This window comes from Girardinichthys multiradiatus, chromosome 3 (genome assembly GCF_021462225.1).
Source record: "Girardinichthys multiradiatus isolate DD_20200921_A chromosome 3, DD_fGirMul_XY1, whole genome shotgun sequence".
NCBI lineage: Eukaryota > Metazoa > Chordata > Actinopteri > Cyprinodontiformes > Goodeidae > Girardinichthys > Girardinichthys multiradiatus.
The window spans coordinates 7,874,107-7,900,579 of record NC_061796.1 but is presented as its reverse complement, the minus strand read 5'-3'; the positions used below and the strand labels follow the sequence as shown (position 1 = coordinate 7,900,579).

The window sequence follows — 26,473 nt, the reverse complement described above, 5'->3', positions numbered from 1 at the left end:
GGCGCAGGGATACAACCCTCTCATCCACTGGGGTAAACCCCAACACGAGACGGCTGAGCTGGGGGGCAACAAGCAAACCCACACCAGCCTCCCGCCTCTCCCCGTGGGCCACTCCAGAGTAGAAGAGAGTCCAACCCCTCTCAAGAAGATGGGTTCCAGAGCCCACGCTGTGCGTGGAGGCGAGCCCGACTATTTCTAGTCGATATCTCTCGACCTCCCGCACAAGCTCAGATTCCTTCCCCCCCAGCGAGGTGACATTCCACGTCCCTAGAGCCAGCCTAAGCATCCGGGGATCGGGCCGTTGAGGTCTCCACCTTCGTCCGCCACCCAATCCTCTTTGCACCGGTCCCTCACGGTTCCCCCTGCAGGTGGTGGGCCCACTGGAGGATGGCCTCGCGTCTCTCGTTCGGGCTTGGCCCGGCCGGGTCCCGCGAGGAGCAACCCGGCCACCAGGCGCTCTCCGACGAGTCCCAACCTCAGGCCTGGGTCCAGGGTGGGACCCCGGCTCCGCCGTACCGGGCGACGTCACGTGCCTCGATATTGTGTTCTTCATGAGGGGTTCTTGAACCATTCTTTGTCTGACCCATCACCTAGAACCTGTTTGCCATGGGAGACCCTACCAGGGGCATTTAGGCCCCAGACAACATAGCCTCTAGGATCATTTGAGCACTCAAACCCCTCCACCACGTTAAGGTGACGGTTCTTCTCTTCTCTTCTCTTCTCTTCTCTTCTCTCTTCTCTCTTCTCTCTTCTCTCTTCTCTTCTCTTCTCTTCTCTTCTATTCAGTAATTTTGTGTGCTATTCATTTGTGGCTAACCAGACTCGTAAGTATGATGCTTTTATTGTGAAATGCTCTTGGCCCGGATGTGTTTGGTCTGGCGGAACTGGGCATATTATCTCCAGTGGGAGGAGGTTTGTATTCAATTTATTAGAAAATCTATTTGCGTAAATCCTGTCAACAAACTCACTGCGTCGTATAGTTGTGTTTGTTAAATGGACTGCTTTTGACAGAAGACTCTTTACGACGAGCAAACCGGTGAGATTTATTTAGTTCTCTTATTTTGTCATGAAATCTTTGCGGATATTTACGTCACATGAAGTGAACGTTTTGTTTAGCTAGCAAGGTAGCGGCAATGCGCTAACGCCAGCTGAGATATTAACGACAGGGCTCTAAGAGGCCCGGTTTAAACGGGATCAAAATGGATTCTGTGAAGCTAACAGCGCTGTAACCTTTAGATAACTGCTTGTGTTGTGACAAACAGAGGGTTGTCGTTGTTGCGGTGCTAACAATAGCTGCTCAGCTAATGTCCTCGGCTTGCTGGAGTTCGTAGTAGGAGCTAAACGCTTCACTCTTCAATACTGGGGTGAGCAAAGTCTAACCTGATCTCAGGCGCTATTGTTTTTGTTGAGAGACACGTGTCGTTTTTCTGATGTTTGTCACGGGTAATATATTCTGTCGCAATGCTGTAAATGTCAAATTACGGTTAATCACAACGAACAGACGTCAATAAACTCTGACTTTTGACCCCAGAAACCCGTTCTCTGCTTAGCGGTGAGGCCATGACTGCTGTCAACATCACCAGGGAGCTCCTGCACAGGCAGATCAGGGTGAGCAAACCGTGTTCATTCATCTTACGGTTTTCTTTTTAATATAACTCCTTTTAAAGTAATTTCTTTTTGTATTACTGAGATGTTGATTTATATCTTTAGGACAGGAGAGCGCCGGGCTTCCAAAGGTCTTTTCATGTGACTGACCCCTTCATTAAGAGACTTGGACTGGAAGCTGAGCTCCAGGTCTTTAACATGAAACACTTTTTACTGTTTTCTTCATGTGAATCATGTGAATCCATATAACTGTATCTACAAAGGGAGGGCTGTCAGAATATTACAGCTGCATAATATAAAAAATAAAAATAAAAAAATCACGAGTTGGTGATGTCATTGGTAAACATTGCAATGATGATATTAGTTGCAATAAATCCACAATTTCTCTGTCACAGTGCTCTCTTTTACTTTTTGAAACTTAGATGCTAACATATGTTGGTTGTGGTTATATAATAGCGTGTTCCATTCAGTGAGTTCCTGATTTGAAATACAATAATCCACCATGAAGGCAGAATTTCAGCTGGGAAGTATCCAGTATGGCTGCCATGTATAAAAGAAAGCCGTGAAAGTTGCAGGTATATATGGTTTATTTTCACTTCAGACAGTCTGTATCTATTTCAACCACTGGCATACTTTGTACTCTACAACCTCGGTTTGTGAACATGTCCTTTAAATGTTTGAATGCGTAAAAACAACTATCAAATCGCACAGACTTTCATACTTGCAAATAGAAAGTGCTGGGGTGGTTGGCAAAGTCATTCCCGACTTTCAAATTCTGGGGGATGAGTGAGGACATGTGGCTTTATCACCAGTGCATGTTTTTCTGATATTGTGGTGTGTGTGTGTGTGTGTGTGTGTGTAAGATAACGGCCTGGAGATATTCCATTCCCAACAGTCCTTTCATTTTGATATTTCAACCTAATTATGTTTTGTTTGCATTATAACAGATGTCATTGTATCTTCTTCTCGTTCTTCTACAGGGCCATACTGGCTGTGTGAACTGTTTGGAATGGAACGAACAAGGAGAGTAAGTCTTCAGGGCTTGAAAATTATCTGTGGTCCCATTATTACTTAGCATCTTGGTGGTTTTTTGTTTTTTTTTCACTGTCCCCTGCCTGCAAGTAGGTGACCATTTAAGTTTTTAGTTTACATTTGGAGGTATTTCGCTATATCCACTTGCCAATAAATGATGTCTGTAAGAAGCCCCAGTGTTGGTGTGGCTTGTTAGGCTGTAAAAGTGTGAAGCAATGACACGTCACCTTCATGTCAATCAATCACCTTCACGCAGAACCAAGAAGGTAGTCAGAAAGGCAACTGGATTAAAAAAAGAGATGGACCAATCAGAATCTTTGTTGAAAAATATTATTAAGCAGTTTAGTTAGGGCTCTGACTTGCCTAGATGTATTTCACTTAAAGGATGTTTGTGTCTGATTAGAATAGTTTAAATGACTTCAGTCGTTAAGGGCCTAAATGCAGCTTAACTTGTGCTTGTACTTCTTTTTGTTAATAGTCTGCTGGCTTCAGGCTCAGACGATCAACATGCCATCATCTGGGATCCATTCAAACACAAGAAGCTTACAACTATGCACACGGGTCATGCTGCAAATATATTTTCTGTCAAGGTAAGGATAATTTTTTGTGAGACTCATGTATTTAAAGCGGAGGGGTCAAATACACTGCATGCACTTACTGCGATATTCCAATGACTGAATAGAAAATTGTGTTGATACTGAATAATGTAGAGTTGGAATAATGTAAAAGTTTTACTTTAAATTATTGAGACAAAGGTGATGCAGTGTTAAATCTAGACTTGGCTTTGTAAACCACTTCATCATGTCCTGATCTTTGGATCACAGTGAGTTTATAATTACGCGTGTCTGTGTTTATCTGTCTGTCTTTCTGTTTACAGTTCCTCCCTCACACTGGAGACAGGATCTTGGTAACAGGTGCAGCTGACACAAAGGTCCATGTCCATGACCTGACCGTGAAGGAAACCATCCATATGTTCTCTGACCACACCAACAGAGTTAAACGCATCGCCACAGCACCAATGTGGCCCAACACCTTCTGGAGTGCTGCAGAGGATGGCATCATCAGGTGAGAGCCCTGAGCTGAGCAGTAACTGTCTTTTGTGCTTTTAGTCAAAAATGTGGTTTTAGGGTTTTCAAAGGTCTGGATACGTATGGAAAAAGAAAAACATTGTATGGAAATTTTTTGCGGGTTGCGCAATAGTGCAGGTGGTAGCACTGTTGCCTTGCAGCAAAAAAGGTCCAGGGTCTGACTCCCGGCCTGGGGTCTTTCTTCCCAGAGTCCAAAAACATAGCCATTAGGTTAATTGGTCTCTCTAAATTGCCCCTTAGGTATCAATGGGTGTGCATGGTTGTTTGTCTTGTGTGTTTCTGTGTTGCCCTGTGATGGACTGGTGACCAGTTTAGGGTCGACCCTGCCTCTCGCCTGGAGATCACTGGAGGTAGGCACCTGCTCCCCCTGTACAGAAGATGGATGGATGGTGTTTATTTGCTCTCCCATTCCTTTCATCCGTCCATCTATCCGTTCACCCATCCATCTGTTTATCCATTTTCCCTTCCTCTAATGTGTCAGTCCAGTTTATCTGTTTTTCTGTCCATTTGTCCATGTGAACTGATGCTGTCCCAATGTGTGCTCAGAGACAACAATTTGCCTACGTGACAATTATGTGGGTGAAACATCTTCAATCCTACATTCAGGGTTGATCGTTTCTCACTCAATGCCAGTGTGATACAAAGACATGTCCAGTTCGATTTTAGGGGTGACAGTGTGTCTCTTTTTTTACACTGCAGACAGTATGATCTTCGGGAGAACAGTAAACACTCTGAGGTTCTGATTGACCTGACAGAGTTTTGTGGTCAGCTGGCTGAGGCCAAGTGTCTCGCAGTGAATCCACGGGACAATAACTACCTAGCGGTGGGAGCCAACGGGCCTTTTGTGCGTCTTTATGACATCAGGATGATTCACAACTACAGGTATGTTGTGACCGGTGTCCTCTCAGTTTTGAAACATATGCAGAACGTAAATAAAAGTCAGTTTTGCTCCTTACCCAGGAAATCTTTAAATCAGAACACATCAGCGGCTGTGCACACTTTCTGTGACAGGCAGAAGCCCATCCCAGATGGGGCTGGGCAGTACTATGTCGCAGGTGGGTACAACACTAAATGGTCTCATATCAAAATATTTGACTTACAGGTTCTTCTCAATAAATTAGGAAAGCATTGAAAAGTTACTTTAGCATGTAGATTCATTACATGTAAAGTGATATAATTTAAAAATATATTTATGTTAATTTGATGAATTTAGCTTACAGTTTCTCTGAAAATTAGAATATTGCATAAGACCAATAAAAAGTATATTTACTACAGAAGGGTAAATGTTATGGCCTATTAAATCTTCAGTAAGATTCCTGGATTGAAAGTTGTCCAGCAGACAGTCACTCACACACCCCAAGAGGTAGCTAAGCTAAAAAGGTTCATTGGTAAAGAAACTGTTAATGATCCTGTGTCCACGCATACTAATGGAAAGTTTAGTAGAAGGAAAAAGGTGCACAAGCAGCAGGAACAGCAGCACATTCAGGAGTTTGGAGGAAATTCATAAGGTGTGGACTACAGCTGGAGTCAGACCATTAAAAGCCATCATAAGATATGGGCTACAACTGTTGCTTTCCTTGTGTTGACTAACTCTTGAACCAGAGACTTCACAAGTGTCTTACCCGGGCTAAGAAGAAAAAGGACTGTCCCAGAGTCTGGATGAAGAGTGGAGGGAGGCAACATAACGCCAGCTGCTTCAAGTCCAGGTTGAGGTTTCCACAGTCAGTGATGATTTGGGCCGTCATGTCATGAGCTGGTGTTGGTCCTGTGTGTTCTCAAGTCCAAAGTCTGAGTGGCCGTCTGACAGGAAATTCTGCACCACGTCATGCTTCCCTCTGCTATAAAGAATAATAGAGATGCTGATTTCATTTACCATCAGGACTTGGGACCTGCCTACGGTGCCAAAGGTACCAATACCTGCTTTAAGGTCCACGGTGTCACTGCAGTTGATCGGCCTGTTAACCGGCCTGACCTAAACCCCATGAAAGAAAGGGACCTGACTAAGTCCTGAGAACATAGACTTCACATTAAATTGACGTGCTTTTACAGTAGGGATTATATATTAAAACATCATATTTTTTAGTCTTATTTCATACTCTAATTTTCAGAGAAAGTAAAATCTGTAAATGATTGAAATTATCCATCAGACACTGTATGTAAATTATCTATATAATATACAGGTTACCCTGTTTGAGCTAAATTACTAAAATAAGCAACTTTTTTCGTTGATATTCTAAGTTACTGAGACGCATTGTTGGTACATTAACTGTGAAAGGGTAAATGACGATGTTCTCCTTTGTGCTTCAGGTCATCTGCCAGTGAAACTCCGAGACTACAACAACCGCCTGAGAGTCCTGGTGGCCACCTATGTTACCTTCAGCCCTGACGGCACAGAGCTGCTTGTTAACATGGGTGGGGAGCAGGTGACGTTTCTCACAATAAACAAGGAGTCACATGTTGTTTTCTATTACTGACTGTTATGGGGTTAAAATGTCTGATTAGTTCATTTCTATACTTCCTACAGGTGTATCTTTTTGACCTCACATTTAAGCAGAGGCCGTATACGTTTGTGCTTCCAAAAATGTGCCAGTCATCAACAGGTAGCTCTTTGCATGCAGAGTAATGCCTCAGTATGTAGCGTACAAAGGAGGCAATCTATATATAGCCCATTTTGTTAATTCCTGTTGCTGTTGCTCTCCAGTAGATGTCCCGAATGGAAAGACAACCAACGGCGTCTCTAATGGCATTCATTTACCACCCAGCCACATTCGCTTTGTCGAAAGCAAAACGCAGTCCAGGTAGGATTCGGTTCTGTAATTAATAATACTGTATTATACGGTCAGTTTACCAGCTGGTTTAACTCTTCCTTTTGCTTCATTGTTCTAGTTCTACTGAGCTTCCCCCTTACTTGGAGAAAATAAAGCATCAGGCCAATAATGCATTTGCCTGTCAGCAATGGACACAGGCTATCCAGCTGTATAGTTTAGGCATTCATGAGGCCAGGGGCAACGCCATGCTTTATGGGAACCGGGCTGCAGCCTATATGAAACGCAAATGGCATGTGCCCTGTTTTTATTAGTATTACAAAAAATTTAGTCTTCTAAATGACTGGAAAGCAATAATCTCTGATTTATGTGTGTGATTTGTAGGGATGGAGACCATTATGACGCCCTCAGGGATTGCGTGAAGGCTCTCGCGCTGAACCCGGGGCATCTGAAGGCACATTTCAGGCTGGCACGGTGTCTGTTTGAGCTGAAGTATGTGGCCGAGGCTCTGGAGTGTCTGGACGACTTCAAGGGAAAGTTTCCTGAGCAAGCACACAGCAGTGCCTGTGATGCCCTGGATAAAGACATCAAGGCTGCTCTTTACTCCAAGCCTGATTCAGGTGGGAAGATGTGAAATAAAAACATTATTATATGAAAGAGTTTCAAGATAAATTACATCTCTGTAATTTAGAATATCGTTGAAAAGTGTTTTTTTTTCTTTCTGTAATTCAATTTAAAAAGCTGAACTTTTACAGAATGATATATTTCAAAGTATATAAAATATCCTATTTCTCTTAACTTTAATAGTTATGGTGGTTTACAGTTAATTAAAAGTATGAAAATTAGAATATTACACAAGACCAATAAAATGTATGTTAATAAAGAAATGTTATTTTGTTCCCATGTTATGGCCTTAGTGCTGATGGATCTACAGCTGTTCCGCAGACAGTTACTGATACCCACCACAAGGATGGTATCAGTCATAAAAGGTTATTGTAAAAGAAGCTGGCTGTTCAGAATGTTGTATCCAAGTACATTAATAGAAAGTTGATTGGAAACAACAACTGTGGTTTTTAAAAAAAAAAGGTGCAGAAAAGAAAGGAAACAACAAAGCCGTTTTCAGAGTTCTGGGAATATTCTAGAGAAATGGAAAAAGAGTGGAGAGGAACAAAATCAAGCTGCTTAATGTCCAGTGGGAAGTTTCCAGTTACTGACAATTTGGAGAAACATCTCATCTGCTGTGTTTCATCAAGTGCAAAGTCAGGCTGTCAGGAAAATTTAGAGGACTTCATGCTTTTCTCTGCTGACAAGCTTCATGGAGATGTTGATTTCACTTACTAGCTGGACTTGGCACCTGTCCACACTGTCACTATTACCAATACCTGGGTAAATGACCACGGTATCACTGTGCTTGTTAGCCAGCAAACTATCCTGGTCTGAACCGTATAAAGAATCTGTGGAGTATCTGTTTCAGGAGGAAGATGAGCAACACCAGACCCAACAATGCAGACGAGCTGGAGGATTTAACTTCTACTGATATTATCAGCAAACAAAAAAAGAGAAAAATATTGAAACAGACAGTGGTACATGTAGCTTTGCATTCTAATTAAGTAGCAACTGTTTATTAGAGAAAATATCAAACTAGTCTAAATGTTTTTTGGGTTAAATGGTGTTTTTGTCTTCCCCTGCAGAAGACAAAAAGGGCAACAGCTCCATTCGTTTCCAGTCGTTCAGTCGAAAAGAGTCCATTGCTGAGGACGAGGTTGTTTTGAGGGAGCGCAGTTTTGACTACAAGCACAGATACTGTGGTCACTGCAACACCACCACCGACATCAAAGAGGCCAACTTCTTCGGGAGGTCGGTACACCAACCCTGTCATTCTACTGTTGTCTCACTAGGTGGCAGTCTACAGCTTTGTGGTTACAATCTGGTGTGATCTTTGCTGTGTCTTTGGTTATTTTAAGAACAATAATTTTGTGTTAAGCTTGTATTGAATATGCTTGCTAACAATTCTGGTGGGAAAGGTATTTAAAGCCCTGGAAAGGCTGGAAGGCTGATTTCTTTCCTTTATACCCTCAGGGCCCCACGGTATTTTATACTATTTGTGTCCAATTTTCATCTTTTTATTTTTTCTCTCATTATTTACAATCAAAAACACTTAGATTTGATATGTCCTTATCTTCTTATGTTACACAGTGTCCAGAAACACATTAGATAATTGTTATTACCATTGTGTTGCAAGGTCGCTGAAAAGAGAGATCTTATTTTCTAAAATTACAAGCTTTGGCTGAGGCCTCACACACTAAATGTTAAATGGACTGAACCACTCGAAGAACTTTACACTAGAGCCACAACTTGAGGTTAAGTCCCTTCCCCAGGGGCACATTGACATGTGGCAGGAGAAAGATGGAATCAAACCTCTTGAACTTAAACACACTTACAGGGGTTGGACAATGAAACTGAAACACCTGGTTTTAGACCACAATAATTTATTAGTATGGTGTAGGGCCTCCTTTTGCGGCCAATACAGCGTCAATTCGTCTTGGGAATGACATATACAAGTCCTGCACAGTGGTCAGAGGGATTTTAAGCCATTCTTCTTGCAGGATAGTGGCCAGGTCACTACGTGATACTGGTGGAGGAAAATGTTTCCTGACTCGCTCCTCCAAAACACCCCAAAGTGGCTCAATAATATTTAGATCTGGTGACTGTGCAGGCCATGGGAGATGTTCAACTTCACTTTCATGTTCATCAAACCAATCTTTCACCAGTCTTGCTGTGTGTATTGGTGCATTGTCATCCTGATACACGGCACCGCCTTCAGGATACAATGTTTGAACCATTGGATGCACATGGTCCTCAAGAATGGTTCGGTAGTCCTTGGCAGTGACGCGCCCATCTAGCACAAGTATTGGGCCAAGAGAATGCCATGATATGGCAGCCCAAACCATCACTGATCCACGTCCATGCTTCACTCTGGGCATGCAACAGTCTGGGTGGTATGCTTCTTTGGGGCTTCTCCACACCGTAACTCTCCCGGATGTGGGGAAAACAGTAAAGGTGGACTCATCAGAGAACAATACATGTTTCACATTGTCCACAGCCCAAGATTTGTGCTCCTTGCACCACTGAAACCAATGTTTGGCATTGGCATGAGTGACCAAAGGTTTGGCTATAGCAGCCCGGCCGTGTATATTGACCCTGTGGAGCTCCTGACGGACAGTTCTGGTGGAAACAGGAGAGTTGAGATGCACATTTAATTCTGCCGTGATTTGGGCAGCTGTGGTTTTATGTTTTTTGGATACAATCCGGGTTAGCACCCAAACATTCCTTTCAGACAGCTTCCTCTTGCGTCCACAGTTAATCCTGTTGGATGTGGTTGGTCCTTCTTGGTGGTATGCTGACATTACCCTGGATACCGTGGCTCTTGATACATCACAAAGACTTGCTGTCTTTGTCACAGATGCACCAGCAAGACGTGCACCAACAATTTGTCCTCTTTTGAACTCTGGTATGTCATCCATCATGTGTACATTTCAATATTTTGAGCAAAACTGTGCTCTTACCCTGCTAATTGAACCTTCACACTCTGCTCTTACTGGTGCAATGTGCAATCAATGAAGACTGGCTACCAGGCTGGTCCAATTTAGCCATGAAACCTCCCACACTAAAATGACAGGTGTTTCAGTTTCATTGTCTAACTCCTGTATATTGACAATGTTACATGCTTTTCCGCATATTTTTGCAGTAAAAAACTTAAATATTCGATTGAGCCCCCTTTACTCGGATACCCTAAATAAATCCCGGTACAGATCAAAACATCACCCAAAAATGGAAACAGTATTGCACAGCTGTTAACTTGCAAGAAATGTCCGTCATCCGATCTTGCATGGTACCCCGTGTTCTGATACTCAAGTCCTCCCCCGCTCCACCTTGCTGCATGAACATTGAATCAAGTAACGGGGTGTTTGATTCAGTGATGGCTTGAACAGCTGTCTGTGAGTTGTTCAGAGCTTGGAATATTGTTTTATAACCTAGTGCTACTTTAAAGGTCATCACAGTTTTATCTCCGACCTGTCTGCCTCACACAACACAAGTACTTATACCTACTTTAGAAAACCTATAGATGGGCTTTAAGGTGACCTCTGGAGGCAGTAGGTTACACAGTTTGAAGTATCAGACTAAATGGGACTGAATATAAATGTATACTACATTTTTTTTTTTTGGTACAAAAAAACCATGTATTGTTTCCCTTCAACTTGACATTTCTTTGCTCCTTTGTGTTGATCTATCACTTCAATAACAATAAAATGCATGACAGTGAGTTCAAGGGGGTTTGAAAAATTCTGCAAGATGCTGCATGTCAGTTATGTTGATCACCACTGTTGTGTTTATGGTATACACACAGAAGCCACCAAACAGAGAAAATGCCAACGGAGTGAGTGCGGTAACAATTACCAACTGAACATTTCAAATGTACCGTGACTTTAAAGAAACTGGTGAATTGGTGTGAAGCTTTAGGACATTTAAACATTTAGTCAGTGAACCTACAGGCTGCATGTCATAATGTACTCTGTGCAACGGCACAATAGGACTCACTGTTGCTTCAGCTCGTCTGGTTTGTCGTTGCATTTTATTGTTGAATCAACTAACCAAACAGATTATGTCACTTCATTCTGAACCACACATACCAGAATATCCTGCTCAGTTACTTTCCACCAGATTACTGGGAAAAAAATGTCACACATGTGTACCACTAATCTGCTAAAGAGGTTCGACGAAAAAGGATTACACAGATTTTCCAAGTAAAAATCTAAAAATTCCCGGTAAACATTTCTTCTTCTAAGAATGCAGCTTGACGGACAGGTCTAAACAGATTGTTTTGTTTATCTCCAGCAAAGGCCAGTACATCGTCAGTGGCTCAGATGATGGTTCTTTTTTCATCTGGGAAAAGGAAACCACTAACCTGGTGAGGATCCTTCAGGGAGATGAGTCAATAGTCAACTGCCTACAGCCCCACCCAAGCTACTGCTTCCTGGCCACTAGTGGAATTGACCCTGTGGTTCGATTATGGAACCCCAGACCAGAGGTAAACAAACTATATCTGTAAATCTGGAGTTGGATGGGTTTTAGGCAGTTGTTTTTCTTTTTTCTTGTCCCATTGTCCTTGTTGTATTCTTCCATCCATTTGTCCAACTTATGTGAACTTTTGCTTATGTACTTAAAAGAAATGTCCAACGGGAACCAAGAACTTTCTTCTGGAAAAAGTAGAAAATCTGGACATGAAAAATGTGGAGGACCCCAGGACAAGACACCAGTCGTCTTACCTCCAAAGGGTGCACACTAGAGATGCACCAATCAGGCTTTTCCTGACTGATACATATTTCCGGTTTTTAGTTAGGTCTGACCTGCCCATTATGATTTTTTTGGTTATTATTATTATTTTTTAAATAAAGACTAACATTTAAACGATATGCCGGTTCTTTTGATCGTCCTGTTAGTTTAATGATCCAACAGGAAATTGAGAAACTCCAAGATTATCCCAAGTTTTGCAGCAAAGCATATCTGCCCGGCCTCAATCGGATTTTCTTTTGTTTTTTTGGGCAAACAAAAAGGGCTTCCTAGTACATTCTGTTGGTTGTTGTGTTCTTAGACCAAAAATGGTGGTAGTTTTTGGTTATAATGCATTTATCATTTGAGTGCATCTAGAAAGTATTTACAGTAGTTCACCTTTGTCCACAGTTTATGTTACAGCTTCATTTCAAAATGTCTGCACAAAATGCCTCATAACGACAAGGTGAAGTTTGTAAGAAATTTATTTTAAGGAAGAATAAGGTTAAAGTTTTCTCTTCTAACTTTAAAATTGTAGGAACAATATTAAAATCTGTAGAATACCGCTAGGTTATTATTTTTTTTATAGTTTTTTCTATGTCGCTAAAAGTCTAACCTTCAACTGAAATCTCACCCTGGGCTTTAAACCTGAACTGAATTTGAGTGACTAAATTTCGCTTATTGTGAGAGGATGCTGGTTAGAAGATAAAGCTATGTGCAAACTGGAACGTTTCATTGTTAGATAGGCAAATCTGCTTCTCAATTTTTAGTAAGAACTCCACAACAGTCTTTGCACATCAGGTCACCTCTAAAATCTGTGATGTCAAACGAAGAATGTTTTACTGGCTGTTTTCTTTTCCCACAGACCGACGGTGATAACGGGCGCGTAGTGGAGGACATGGAGGGAGCTGCTCAGGCAAATCAGCGCCGAATGAATGCTGATCCGTTAGAGGTAATGCTTCTGAACATGGGTTATCGCATCACTGGCCTGCATGGTGTTGGCCCCGATGGTTCAGATGATGAAGACAGCTCAGAGGGACCAGTGCAGTGCAGGACGAGCTAAACTGACATTCATCCATTCTGTAGAATGGCTTTAGGAAGCAAAAGACTCCCATATTTTGTTTTAAAACCTGAACCCCGCTTCCCTGTCTGACAGAACATTGACTGACTGTCATGGCACATATCTGCACTATGGCCTCTCTTTGTCCCACGCCAGGACTGGCGGAGACCAATTTTGGGAGAGGAATTCAAGGAGGGCTGCAATAACACCCTTCTCATGCTTTCTAAGTACCAACAGCACCCACTCTGCAGTGGTGGGAACAGCTTTTGAAGAGAGCACCTTCCACGCCACTCCCCGGTTTCTCACAAAGAAGGAGGTGTGCAACACTTGTACCTTCTCAGGTTTTTGTTGGAGAGTCACACAACACGAAGAAGTAATGTGGAACGATTGACCTATTTTCAGGTCCGTGCGTGGCCAGCTTTCAGATCGCAGAACCGATCTACCGTCTACTCTATGGATCGAGCGAAGCATCCCGGTGTTGGAAAGGCTGCACACACCAGTCACTGATCCTACGTTAGGCTCAGTCCTGTGTTCAGATGGAGTTTCTGTTACAGGAATGAAGTGTAGCTGCTCACATTGTGATGATTGTTGCTAAGATAAATGCATTATATTTTGAACTGTTGGGAAAAAAAAGAGTTTTCTTCTGCCAAAGTTTACCATCTGTGTTTTAAGCAGCTAAGGATTAATGTTTGTGATTTCTCAGTTTTATTTACACATAATTTGGCTTATTTTAGTTTAGCGCTATAAAAAAAAAAAGGTTATTGACAAGATATTGACGAGGGAGTATTTGTAACACAAATAACTTCCTAATTGTTTGATTTCACTCCCTTTATTTGCAAATGAATTTGAGATTAAATTGCAAACATTTTTAGGTGTAAGTGGGAGATCTGTGTTATACCTTGGCTGAAATCATTGTGACCATGGAGTTCCTGGTTGCATGGCTTTCCCATCAGTCCATCTGCTGTCATCAGGTTTTCAGCTTGCATGAGGCTTCTCTGAGATAAAAAAAACAAGAAGCACAGCTGCTCCCCATCAAGTTCACAGAGCTCAGCTCACTAAATTTCCTTTTACCCCTATTAAAACCAATGTTTATGAATGGATCCTCAGTGAATCACTTGGCTTCCGTGTGTTTTACTTTCATTTGAGCTTCTCTTTAGTTATCCCCCCCCCCCTCCAGGGAATCCTGTAATGAGCTTTGATCCAAGCAAAAGAAAATTAAAATACTCTGTTATTGACTTTTATGTTTTTGTTCCGTTTTTCTCATAAACATTTAACATTTACACAAGAGAAACATCAGTACAGACCTAATCCTATCTAGGTTAGGAAGATGTAGCCCACTGTCTCAAGCAGCTGTCTGCCTTACAGTTTTTCTACTGATTGTCACACAACAAAATGTCCTAAATATAGTAGAAATGAGCGTACCCAGCTCCAGAAGACAGTGGTTATAAAAGGAGTATTTGCATAAAAATATGTAAGGATTTGAAAAACTTCTCCAGTTGCCAATTTAAGTTACAGGGGTTAGACAATGAAACTGAAACACCTGTCATTTTAGTGTGGGAGGTTTCATGGCTAAATTGGACCAGCCTGGTAGCCAGTCTTCATTGATTGCACATTGCACCAGTAAGAGCAGAGTGTGAAGGTTCAATTAGCAGGGTAAGAGCACAGTTTTGTTCAAATTATTGAAATGCACACAACATTATGGGTGACATACCAGAGTTCAAAAGAGGACAAATTGTTGGGGCATGTCTTGCTGGCGCATCTGTGACCAAGACAGCAAGTCTTTGTGATGTATCAAGAGCCACGGTATCCAGGGTAATGTCAGCATACCACCAAGAAGGACGAACCACATCCAACAGGATTAACTGTGGACGCAAGAGGAAGCTGTCTGAAAGGGATGTTCGGGTGCTAACCCGGATTGTATCCAAAAAACATAAAACCACAGCTGCCCAAATCACAGCAGAATTAAATGTGCACCTCAACTCTCCTGTTTCCAACAGAACTGTCCGTCAGGAGCTCCACAGGGTCAATATACACGGCCGGGCTGCTTTAGCCAAACCTTTGGTCACTCATGCCAATGCCAAACGTCGGTTTCAATGGTGCAAGGAGCGCAAAATGTTGGGCTGTGGACAATGTGAAACATGTATTGTTCTCTGATGAGTCCACCTTTACTGTTTTCCCCACATCCTGGAGAGTTACGGTGTGGAGAAGCCCCAAAGAAGCGTACCACCCAGACTGTTGCATGCCCAGAGTGAAGCATGGGGGTGGATCAGTGATGGTTTGGGCTGCCATATCATGGCATTCCCTTGGCCCAATACTTGTGCTAGATGGGCGCGTCACTGCCAAGGACTACCGAACCATTCTTGAGGACCATGTGCATCCAATGGTTCAAACATTGTATCCTGAAGGCAGTGCCGTGTATCAGGATGACAATGCACCAATACACACAGCAAGACTGGTGAAAGATTGGTTTGATGAACATGAAAGTGAAGTTGAACATCTCCCATGGCCTGCACAGTCACCAGATCTAAATATTATTGAGCCACTTTGGGGTGTTTTGGAGGAGCGAGTCAGGAAACGTTTTCCTCCACCAGTATCACGTAGTGACCTGGCCACTATCCTGCAAGAAGAATGGCTTAAAATCCCTCTGACCACTGTGCAGGACTTGTATATGTCATTCCCAAGACGAATTGACGCTGTATTGGCCGCAAAAGGAGGCCCTACACCATACTAATAAATTATTGTGGTCTAAACCCAGGTGTTTCCATTTCATTGTCCAACCCCTGTATTTTGTGACGTAGTTGTACTCCAGGTTACATTATTCTACCAGCGAACAATGTCATTTTCAGCACTGCTTGCATCATTGATTCTATAGTTTTGTCACTATACATTAATCACCCATATTAAAGTAACATCAGCAGTACAGAAAACCATACATATATAATAGTTATCTGCTGAATGGTTGCCACCAGGCAAACATTTCAATGTATAACAGCGAAAATATATTGTGGTTTCCAAAAATATTGCTTTTTGAACTCTTTCACATTTTGTCACACTGCAACAATAAAACTGACAATATTTTACTGAGATTTTATGTGATGGACATAAAGTAGAAATTTATATGGTTTTCATGTGGCTTTCTTCAAGAAGCTGAACATGTGGCATGTATTTGTACTCAGGGACCTTTACTCTGATACCCCAAAATTAAACAAACCATTGGAACCTCAGAGGTTTTGTTGGAGAACATTTGTGAACCAACAGCATCATGAAGACCAAGGAACCCACCAGACAAGTCGAGGATACAGTTGTGGGGTCATCGAAAGCTCCCAGGATGCAACAGATTTAAGACTGGGAGAGAGCTTTGCCCTCCAGCAGAATGACCCCGAACATACAGCCAGAGCTACAATGAAGCGGTTTAGATCAAACCAAATTCATGCATTAGAATGGCCCAGTCAAAGTCCAGACCTAAATCCAATTGTGAATCTGTGGTGTGGCAAAACATGAGAATGGCTGTTCACAGACGCTCTCCATCTTAACTGACAGTGAAATTGAGCTCATTTAAAGAGACAAAATGTGCTAAATGTCTGTCTCCAGGTCTGCAAAGCTGGCAGAGACAAATGACTTACAGCTGTAATTGTAGTGAAAGATGGTTCTACAAAGTATGGCCTCAGGGGGAAATGAATGAAAAGGCACGTCACACTTTTCAGATTTCTCTTTGTTAGCTATGTATTCATTTTCTTCCACTTAATAAAATCCCTATAAAACACATTAAAGTTTGTGGCTGTAAATTCACAAAATCTAAAAGGAGTATTAATACTTCTGCACTGTAACTAGGGATGGGCAAATATACCGATTATAGTTAATCTGAAATTTCTTAAACATTTTGATTTATTGTGACAATAATTAACTACAGTGTGATGTTTGCAAACCCCCAAAGCTAAAAGTATTATTGAGATTGTTACTTTTACCAGTTTTTCCACTGTTGGTTCCATGAGCGCAGCAATAAAACCTAAATTCTCCAAAAATATGATTAATGCAGTCTATTGTGTGCTGTTGATAAACCCCCCCCCCCCTATTTAATGTATCTGGTGTCCTGAAGTCACATATTTGATATTTGAAGAACAGTATTTGTGTTTGTGGTGTGACTTGATGTCACACCCAGCAAAACAACCTTTTGTCAAAAAGAATGCAAATGGCTTTGAATACTTTTTATCATTACTTTGATTGTTATCACAGTAAATGCCAGAACGAAATCAAGTGTTAAGGAATTCACCTTTATGTACATTTGGGTGGAAAACATTGAAAAATAAAACAGCAAGAAATGTACTTGTTGTAAATAAAGGACAAATATGGTTCAAGAAAAATGTTTGATTCATCATTAGTGACTTAAATGCAAAATAAGCATGGCAAAGAGATAAATTACAATAGTTAAAGATTTTAATATATAATTTTATCTGATTAATTGATCAATTATTGAATAAATCTCTTTATTATTTTGTTGCATTTTATCACAAATTTCTATATCTAACTACGTTTTGGCCGAGTAAGTAGATAGTTTATTTATGTATGTATTCTTAATTATGGCAGGATTGGTCCTCCATACCGGGTGCTGAAATTGTCAATTACTATTATTTTTTGTGTATTAAATGTAGTATTCCTAATGCATTCTCAGCTGTGGGGACCTTGAATCGCACAGTCAACTCATTTATTCCTCATGTCTGTAAAAGCAACAAGACACATGCGTGCAGTTAATTAAATGCCACAACAGCTTACCATACCCTTCCGTTTCCATGCTGCTTTTGCGTCAGCGCCGTCTGGGTCTCCTGTGATCACAGGCTGTGATGGCGGAGGTGGACGACTCCGACATCATGATGAACTACCAGGGTGATTTCTTAAAAAGCGGCAGAAAAAGCTGCCGCTACCCGTACTGCATTGTCTGGACACCTATTCCAATTTTATCGTAAGAAGCTAATAACTCCTAATCCTGCTCCCGTAGCGTGAAATGCTGCAGCTGACAGGCTGAGTTGATATTTTATCCTAACATCGAATCACAGCAGATTAGACCTGTCCGTCTTGTGTTTGCGTTTATTTGCACCGATGCATTAGAGGCACAGCACGGATTGTGCTCTGTTAAACGATCAAAGCTGAACTGACTCATGCATTCAATCCATCCTGCAGGTGGGTGCTTCCCTTTATTGGTCACATGGGCATCTGCACCTCTTCAGGGGTCATACGAGACTTTGCGGGATCATACTTTGTCTCGGTCAGTTACTCTTCTGTTTCTTTGGATCATGTTACTAGCAATCAGCTGCAGTGACATCAGCCCACATGACTGTCAAAATGTTATGCATTTCTGTAGTGAATCAAACGTTTTGCTGTTAGCCCTGTTAGAAATATATTTTTTTGATTTTAAAATCTGTCATTTCCTTTTCAGGAGGACAACATGGGGTTTGGTCGACCCACAAAGTAAGTTTGATACTTCAACTATTGTGTTTTTATAGTTTCAAAAGGCTGTTATTCAAATCAACACACCAGTAACTCATGTTGTAGATATTGGAGGCTTGATGTGGATAAAGTCTGTGGTAATGGTGCAGCTACGTGGGACCAAGCAGTGCACGATGCATCTGAGGAATACAAATGCAGGCTGGTAGGACTGTAAACAGGGCTTTTTATCTTATCGCATGCTGCTTCAAAATTATTCACACGTATTGTTTTTTCCCCTCGTTGCATTGAAGCATAACCTGTGCTTGGATAACTGTCATTCCCACGTTGCTATGGCTTTAAACCTCATGCGGTACGACAACAGCACATCCTGGAACATGGTGAACCTCTGTGTGCTGTCCTTCATTCATGGGAAACATGTGAGGTAAACCATTCACACTCACTTAAGCCTCTGGTCCCAGAATTGTAATCATGTTTGTTCAATGAAATCCAACTTTTCTACAATCTCTCAAGGACATGTTGAATTGCAAGTTACAGTGTCTTCCAAAAGCATCCATGGCCCTTTTTTCACATTTTGTCATGTCACAACCACAAGCTTCAACATATTTTACTAAGATTTAATTATAGATCTAGAAACATCAACAAAATAGCATATAATAGTAAAGTGGAGGGAAAAATGATTATTACTTATACATGTCTGAACAATGTGTTGTGGCTTTGTTTTTAGCACCCCTGAGCTGATGCTTTGCAGATCAACCTTTCTCTGCAGTTAAAGCAGGGTGTGTTTTGGATGCTTTGTGTGTACCTGCTTCGTGCATCTAGAGACTGAACTTTTACTTCCAATTCTTGCCACAGATAATCAATTGTATTAAGGTCTGGACTTTGACTTGGCCACTTTAACACATGAAAAAGCTTTGTTATAAACCATTCCATTGTAGCTCTGTTTGCCCTGCTTGAAGGTGAACCTCTGTCTTGTTCTTAACTCTTTTGCAGCCTCTAACAGGTTTCCACCAGAATTGCTTAGTATGAAGCACCCTCCATCATTCAATCAATTCTGGCCAGCTTCCCCATGCCTGGCACTTACCATTGCCATGTCTGTGCTCAAAGGGGATCTAAATTGGACTCTAGACCTGGTCTGAGGAACAAAAATAGTAACTTCTTTTCTGCTCATTTACACCACAATCTTCGGGGTTTACAGAGAATCCGCACTCATAATCTTATGGTTCTGCATGCATTTGTAGAGCACGTGACATGTCTGTAACACTACCACAATGCTAAAAATCATAATTATTTTAACAGCAACATATCCAGGCATCTATTTTTACTCAAGGCCAAGCTCGTTGCAGGAAGCCGGTGTCACATTGTTGAAATTCCTTATGTATTACAGCAGGAAGATGGTTAGGTCAGCGTCAGCGCCTCTCTGGAAACCAGCCCCACCGGGCTTAGAAAACATCAGCAGAGAGGCTGAAATCCTGCATCAGTTCAGAACAGGGAAAATCTTCCACGTCTGTCTCCTCCATTCCTGAACCCTTACCTCCACGAAGGAATGCAACAGAGCGGCCATGCAATTATAGAATAAGCTTTGTTTAAAAACATCAGATAGATGGATTGTTTGTCAAATTATGGTTAAAATTTCAACTGTGTTTTTTAAATAAAATTCACAGCTTCTTGAATTGTGTTTACTTTCATTTAACTCAGTGCCCTGGCTTCTTTCATAAAACACTTACAGGTCCTTTAGATCTGATGAGAGATATCACGTGTTTGTTCAGTCACTTCTAAATATAAAAGGTGGCAGCAGTTACAGCTGTTGCTTCATCATCATACTGTCTCTGTGTTATTTGATGTGCTTTTTTTATATTGTTAGATGGAAAAGAAACACTCATTTTTATTTAGGTGCCCTTTTTGGCCGAGTAACCAATTAATGTCTTTAAACCAACATCCTGTGTTTATCCCATGTTATTTACTGCCAAAATAAGCAGGTGTTTGAATTTGATTTGGAACTTTTTATTTTGTGTGTGGATATACATATACATATATATACATGTATATGTACAGATGTTGTGTATGATAAACATGAATATCACTCTTTTTAGGCTTTTAATGATTTAATTGGAGAAGTCTGGAATTATTCAATCATAAACAACTTTACCAGTTTTGAAAAACAAGAACTGTGTTCACAAGTTTGAATTTATTGTCCATTTTCTCTAATCCATACAAGGTTGAAATTAGGTTCAACTGTATACACCCCACAACAAGCCACCCCCATCCTACTGTTGTTTGGTTAAATGTTCTGGCTGGTTTTCTCTCAACATTATGCTGGATTCCAGCTCCGTTAAGAAACGGAGAACCCCCTCATTATTCTCCACTGACACACATAGAGAACGATACAGCCACAGTTTGTGCTGTCGCTACTTATACACACCCACAGCACAGGAGTCTTCTAAAGAAGGAGACTCGTGCAATTCATCACTGACAGCAGTGTTCCCCTCCATGCCACCACTTGAGGTCACCTTTCAGCTGAATAGGATGGTAGGACGCAGGTCAGGGAGCCTTGGGGGATTAAAAGTCTTTTGTCCTTCAGAATTTACTAGAAGAGCATCTGTTATAAAATATGATTCCAGGTGTTGTCTCGTCCTTTAACACAAAATCTTTCTGTCCCTCAGCTGGGCAGCGGTCCTGAAGACCTGGCTCCCCTTCGTCATGCTCTGCGGGGTCCTTGCCACGGTCATCTTGACGCTGAACCTGCAGTAATACAGCGAGCGGCACCAGGAGAGGGCTGTGCTTATACTGCATACATTGTCATTGGCATGAATAGTGTGTGTTTTGATGGAACATTTGTTAGTACAACAAAATCACAAATGAAGGTCTTGTTATGTTGGATTTAACAACCTTGCTGCTTGTTTGTGGTTTTAAAAGGACTCAGATTATCATTTTTTAAGCTTTTCTTTATCTTTTATGTTCAGGCTTGTAGCTCCCAAAGTTATATTCAGTTTCATGAGCAAAATGAAGAACCATATAAAAAAAACATGAAAGGAAAAAAAAGCAAGTATAGATAAGCTAAGAATTCAGCTGCACGTTGCCGAAGAGCGACAACGTTAATTTGCAATCAAACCCGGGCATCAGCACAAAACAGAACGTCCACCTTATACAAAAGCAGTGATTCCAAAACCTACAGCTGGAAGTAGCGTTCATAAAGTGAGGAAATACATGGTGATTTATCAATTAAGCTGGCGGAAGTTGGGACATATCTTGTCTGCAAGCAGTCGCTTGGAGACCTACCAAACAGGCACCCTTCCAAGGGATTTAAAACGTTCTGACGGCCTAGTCGGCCTGTAATTCACTACAGTAGTAAATAACCGCTTGTGATAGAAACTAATTTGAAACACAAATATTCTGACAGCATTCAGATTGAAATTTCTGCTCTAGTTCTGTTCAACGTTGTTTCTTGGATGTGCACAGGCATGCATCAGCATGTTTCTGCAAACCAACCCACCAGAATAACACGTCATATAATCAACCAATACAAGGATCGTGCAAGTCTTGGCTTCAGTTCGTGTTTTGCCTGTGAGGGGAAAACACTACTTTGAGGACACCATCTAACTCAGTGTGCGGTTAGTTACTCGTCAACATGTTCAGCCCTTAAAAGTCAATTGAAACTATGACTAAATATGTGGTGGATGTAAAGGAACTTAAAAAAGGAACTTTTCAAAAAGTCCTTTTAAAATTACTTATCTGCTTTAAAAGAACAATGAAAGGTTGATTATGATTTATTACAGTTCTATATTTTCAAGATTTATAAATCTCATTGCTCTAAAATGTCTTATTTGCCCTTTAGGAAGCATAATACTGTTTAGTTTTAGTAAACCACACTACAGGGTGTGCAAATCTTTTCTCACACTCCTAATTTGTATTTGTTTACTTATAATGTGCTCTATTTATTTTGATTGTGTTGAAAAATAGTAAATTTAAAAAGGATCATGTCGGTGATATGTCACAGTGGAGTGGTGGTACATTTTTCATGAGCGACAGTGACAAATCCGTTTTTGTGCTGCCTAATGTCGACTCCAGTGATGAATCGCCACAAAATGGACTTTGAAATCTTAATGCTGAAAGTTTTCATCAATTATTTATCAATGAGATATGAGCCGATACCAAAGATAGCAGGATGTGAAAAAACGTGGGACAGAACTCTTTTGAATTAGTCTTTAATATTTGTCTATTTATTTGCAAACAACAACTGAATGTTCTTTGCAACTTGGAATATCACCGGAGCGAGACAGAGGATTATTTACTGATCTGTTTCGAAAGCTGTCTACCTATAGCTACTGATTTTTTATTGGTGTATATCTTTCTCATTTTAACAGTGTATTGTTTTTTTGCAAGTTTAGTTGATATTATTACGCTGTGTCAAACTGTGATGTAGCTCAGTGGCTGTGGGCTCTCTAATCTAATTGTCCTCTGTACCTTTAAGGGAACCACATACCTTTTTTTTAGCAAACGGATTCAGTTCGATATGAGCAACCATCAATTTGTGGGAACCCTTATTCCCACAGCGGAGCAGATAAGAAGGCACTACCACTGTAACAGCCTTTACCACTAATGCAGTGTTAGTTTAGCGTCAGAAGGGATAGGTCACATTTTCGTCTGTTATAATTTTCCTCCCTAACTTCTTTTTTTTCCAATTTTCCCACTCTTCAGAGATGTGCATTTTTGCTGCTTGTGTTTTTTTGGGAGTCCTATTTGCACACTACCAGTGCTTGGAGTGTCCTTTTGGCTGTGAATGTTTAGCAGTCACCCGCACGGTGAACTGTGTCTCTATGGATTTGCTCATAGTGCCACAAAACATTCCAGGAGATACCCGGAATATCATCATCACAGGGAATAATATACATAAAATCGGACCAGAGTCGTTTACAGAACTGCAGAATGTCACTAACATCATTTTAAACAATAACAGGTGAGAATGTCAGTGTTATTTATTTCCAGTTATGTATTTTTAAGCCATATTTGGTTGATGTAACTTTGTTGATGTGTACATAATAAAGAAATAATGGTTTATCTGTGGCTGTTTGTTCTTTTTGCGATGTTATATATATTATTCAGCATTAGAATGGCATCAGATGTCTAAGAGCAGTTCTCACAGTGTTAGTCGTCTTCTCAGGATCACAGAGTTGGCCTCTCACACCTTCGCTGCCCTCACCAACCTGCGCTCCTTGGATCTCAGTGGTAACCATCTGGCACTCATCCATCCAGAGGCACTCAGCATACCTGGAAGTCCCCTTCAGGAGCTCAACCTGAGCCGCTCACTGCACAACTTCACCGCCCTGACGGATTTGGTCACAGCTCTTCGCTGGGGCAGACTCTGGGGTCTCCTGCACCTCGACCTTTCTGGAAACCTCCTGGCCCTTGTACCACCTGGGATGTTCTCCCACGTTCCCAATCTGCAGCAGCTATGGCTCAGGAACAACTCTTTGGTGGCTGTCTACACAGGAACCTTTTCTGGCATGGATCACCTGGAGATGCTGGACCTGACACACAATGCCTTTGAAGCATTTAGAGCTGGTGCTCTTCAAGAGTTAGAGAGACTTGGGAATGCCCAGATCTTTCTTGGTAACAACCCGTACATCTGCTCCTGTGAGAGTCGGGATTTTGTGACCTGGCTAAATAAAACCAAAGCCCAGGTGGATGTTGATACGGTTAGATGTGCGTCACCGGAGGAATTAGCCAACACCCGGCTACAAGGACTCACTGTCCAAGTCATCGGTTGTGTAATTCCCGTCCTTGCTGAGGTGACTGACCTCACCTTGGGGACGTCCTACGTTTTCCTGGGGCTGGTGTTGGGCTTCGTGGGCATGGTTTTTCTCTTTGTACTCTACCTGAATCGCAATGGTATGAAGAAATGGATCATAGAAACAAGGGATGCATGCCGAGAGGTACTGGAGGGCTACTACTACCGGTACGAGATTGACTCGGACCCTCGGTTGGGTCACATCACATCACAGCAAAGCCATTTGGGACAAACGCTGTCCCAACAGCTGCCAAATGATACTTGTATAGTCCAGGGCCCCACGGAAACACAAGTCAAACCGGTGGCAACCTCTCCTGCTGTGAACTCATGATATTGGAGTGTCATTGTTAAAAAGAATATGAGATACAACTGCATATCAATGAATTAGAATATCATCAAAAAACTATTTATTTCACCAGTTCAGTTCAAAAAGGAAAACTCATATAGATTCATCACCAAGAGTGGTATTTTTCAAGAGGTTATTTATTTAAATGATTAAATATCTATGACTTAGAAACCAAGACTAAAAGGATTTCAAATAGAGAAATGTTATGGCCTACACAGTCATGGGTAAAACTGATGTGATGACAGTTTTTCAGCGGGCAGTCATTGATACCCCCCACAATCAGGGTATGCCACAGAAAGGTTGTTAAAAAAGATAATGGTTGCTGTATCTACGCTTATTATTGGAACATTACGTGAAAGGAAAAAATACGGACAAGCAGAGGTACACAAGCAATAGGGATAATGGCAGCTCTCATTTTAGAAGCAAGTCAATTTTGTATTACATTTGGAAATCAAAGTCCCAGAGCCTAGAGGAAGAGAGGAGAGAAAAAGAGTCTGACTTGCGTGAGGTTCAGTGGGAGGTTTCCAAAGTCCGTGTTTGTTTGGTGAGCCATGTCATCTGCTGATGTCGCTCTGCTGACAAGCTTTATAGAAAAGCTGTTTTCATTTTCGAGTAGGTCTTGGCACCTGCCCACACTGCCAAAACTACCTGGTTTAATGACCACGGTATGAGATACCAGACCTAACAATGCAGATGAGCTGAAGGCAGCTTTTAGAGCAGCCTAGAGAGGCTGAACACTTGTGCAGAGCTACAGGCTGATCTCCTTTATTCCACACTGCACTGATGCAACAATTCATGCAAAGGAGCCTCAACCAGTGTGGATATAGTGTGCAGTACATAAACTTTATAAGACAATTGTTTCTGCATTAAAAAACATTTTTATATTGCTCTGATGTAATATTTTAATCTTCTGATAAACTGATTTGTGGCTTCAGTTAGCTTGAACTCTATTTATACTTGCTGTGTATGTATCCTTTAAACCTTACTTTTAAAAGTGCCTTTGTGTTTTCTTAGGCACTAGAAAATCATCTGTAAATAGTTTTCTGCTTTTTAGATAACCTGTGTCGATTTTAGTAATTGTTTATTATAGTATTAGCATCATGACTATACACATTTGGAAACACCCCTTGATTGATGGCAGTTCAAAAGCATGGAAAATGCATGAAAAAAAAGATAGGATAGTAAAATATGTAACGTATTAATTATACTTTAGTAAAGTTTTGAAGCAAAAGGTTCTCAGAAATGTAATTCAGTGTTTTTGTTGCATTTTTCTTCATTGTCTCATAAGTTGTGCTATATTAAAAGAAAATACACTGACAATGGTTATATATAATAAGCATTTCTGTTCATTTTAAATAAAACATTTGTCTATTTCATTTATTTCTATGCTCCCTTATTGTGGCTCGATTTCAGAATGGAGTTCTACGGGGAACCATTTGTTTTCCTCCAGGTGATGTGTCCCCACTATTTCTGGTCAAAGAGTGTATGATTAAGTGTCTGCACATGGTGAAAATAGGACAAAATGAAAGATATTGTTTAGAAACACACCTGCTGGCTCTGCAGCTGTGCACCCCTGTGAGCATGCCAGGCCTGCCTTGTAATGTTCCCTGCATGTGTACGCATTAATCACAACAGTGGTTTCCAAAGTTCCTCTGTTCCTGACCTACAAAATAATAGTTGCCCAGGCTTGTGACATAGACTACTAAAGCATAGACATATCGCTAATGAGCCAGTAGAATGGATAATGGCAACAAAAATACCCTCTACAAAGCTTTCATTATATATTGGAATTAGTGTTTCTATCACTTTTGTACAGTCCCTTGCAAAGGTTTTCATACATTAAATTCTTCACATTTTTTATGTTACAACCACAAATCCTGACACCCTGGCATCTTTTAAAGGCACTCCATTCAAGAGTGAATGAAAGATTTACATAACTTTGGACATTTTATACAGAAAGAGATGCAGCATTTGTCTTCAAGGCACACACTGAGTGACTGCTGAGTGTCTGTGTGTGCA

The 26,473-nt window shown here is 41.2% G+C and overlaps 3 protein-coding genes across 8 annotated transcripts; all 3 read left to right on the top strand.

The window, feature by feature from the left end:
- The first annotated feature begins 851 nt into the window (after positions 1–851).
- wdtc1 (WD and tetratricopeptide repeats 1) lies at positions 852–14,116 on the top strand. 6 transcript variants are annotated; one of them, XR_007037707.1, is made up of 17 exons: positions 898–1,036; positions 1,532–1,608; positions 1,711–1,794; positions 2,586–2,632; positions 3,116–3,227; positions 3,515–3,702; positions 4,425–4,607; positions 4,686–4,780; positions 6,033–6,148; positions 6,250–6,325; positions 6,427–6,523; positions 6,612–6,782; positions 6,875–7,110; positions 8,182–8,347; positions 11,387–11,579; positions 12,687–13,197; positions 13,284–14,116. XR_007037707.1 is itself a non-coding variant. In XM_047361645.1 (17 exons), exons 3-17 carry the CDS (start codon positions 1,561–1,563, stop codon positions 12,882–12,884), a joined length of 2,010 nt encoding a protein of 669 aa, XP_047217601.1. In that variant the 5' UTR covers positions 939–1,036; positions 1,263–1,364; positions 1,532–1,560; the 3' UTR covers positions 12,885–14,116. The 6 variants fall into 6 exon arrangements, 5 of the variants coding, with proteins under 5 accessions (XP_047217602.1, XP_047217603.1, XP_047217599.1 ...); XM_047361645.1 differs by adding an exon at positions 1,263–1,364 and having other exon boundaries at positions 939–1,036; positions 12,687–14,116; XM_047361646.1 differs by having other exon boundaries at positions 852–912; positions 12,687–14,116.
- Positions 14,117–17,656: 3,540 nt separating this feature from the next.
- Positions 17,657–21,120, top strand: LOC124862994 (transmembrane protein 222-like). The gene is made up of 6 exons (XM_047357225.1): positions 17,657–17,838; positions 18,057–18,141; positions 18,313–18,344; positions 18,429–18,525; positions 18,614–18,744; positions 20,984–21,120. The coding sequence occupies exons 1-6, from the start codon at positions 17,720–17,722 to the stop codon at positions 21,069–21,071; spliced, it is 552 nt and encodes a 183-aa protein (XP_047213181.1). The 5' UTR covers positions 17,657–17,719; the 3' UTR covers positions 21,072–21,120.
- Positions 21,121–23,017: 1,897 nt separating this feature from the next.
- LOC124863002 (trophoblast glycoprotein-like) lies at positions 23,018–25,671 on the top strand. The gene is made up of 2 exons (XM_047357235.1): positions 23,018–23,277; positions 23,482–25,671. The coding sequence occupies exons 1-2, from the start codon at positions 23,021–23,023 to the stop codon at positions 24,437–24,439; spliced, it is 1,215 nt and encodes a 404-aa protein (XP_047213191.1). The 5' UTR covers positions 23,018–23,020; the 3' UTR covers positions 24,440–25,671.
- The last annotated feature ends 802 nt before the right edge of the window (positions 25,672–26,473 follow it).

Bases quoted from the DNA above. Each gene is read 5' to 3' on its own strand.
- wdtc1 (XM_047361646.1), top strand. From the start codon at position 1,561: ATGACTGCTGTCAACATCACCAGGGAGCTCCTGCACAGGCAGATCAGG. The intron at 7,111-8,181 runs GTGGGAAGATGT...CTTCCCCTGCAG, and splicing joins TTACTCCAAGCCTGATTCAG to AAGACAAAAAGGGCAACAGC. The intron at 8,348-11,386 runs GTCGGTACACCA...GTTTATCTCCAG, and splicing joins GAGGCCAACTTCTTCGGGAG to CAAAGGCCAGTACATCGTCA.
- LOC124862994 (XM_047357225.1), top strand. From the start codon at position 17,720: ATGGCGGAGGTGGACGACTCCGACATCATGATGAACTACCAGGGTGAT. The intron at 18,526-18,613 runs GTAGGACTGTAA...GTTGCATTGAAG, and splicing joins AGGAATACAAATGCAGGCTG to CATAACCTGTGCTTGGATAA. The intron at 18,745-20,983 runs GTAAACCATTCA...TCTGTCCCTCAG, and splicing joins ATTCATGGGAAACATGTGAG to CTGGGCAGCGGTCCTGAAGA.
- LOC124863002 (XM_047357235.1), top strand. From the start codon at position 23,021: ATGTGCATTTTTGCTGCTTGTGTTTTTTTGGGAGTCCTATTTGCACAC. The intron at 23,278-23,481 runs GTGAGAATGTCA...TCGTCTTCTCAG, and splicing joins ATCATTTTAAACAATAACAG to GATCACAGAGTTGGCCTCTC.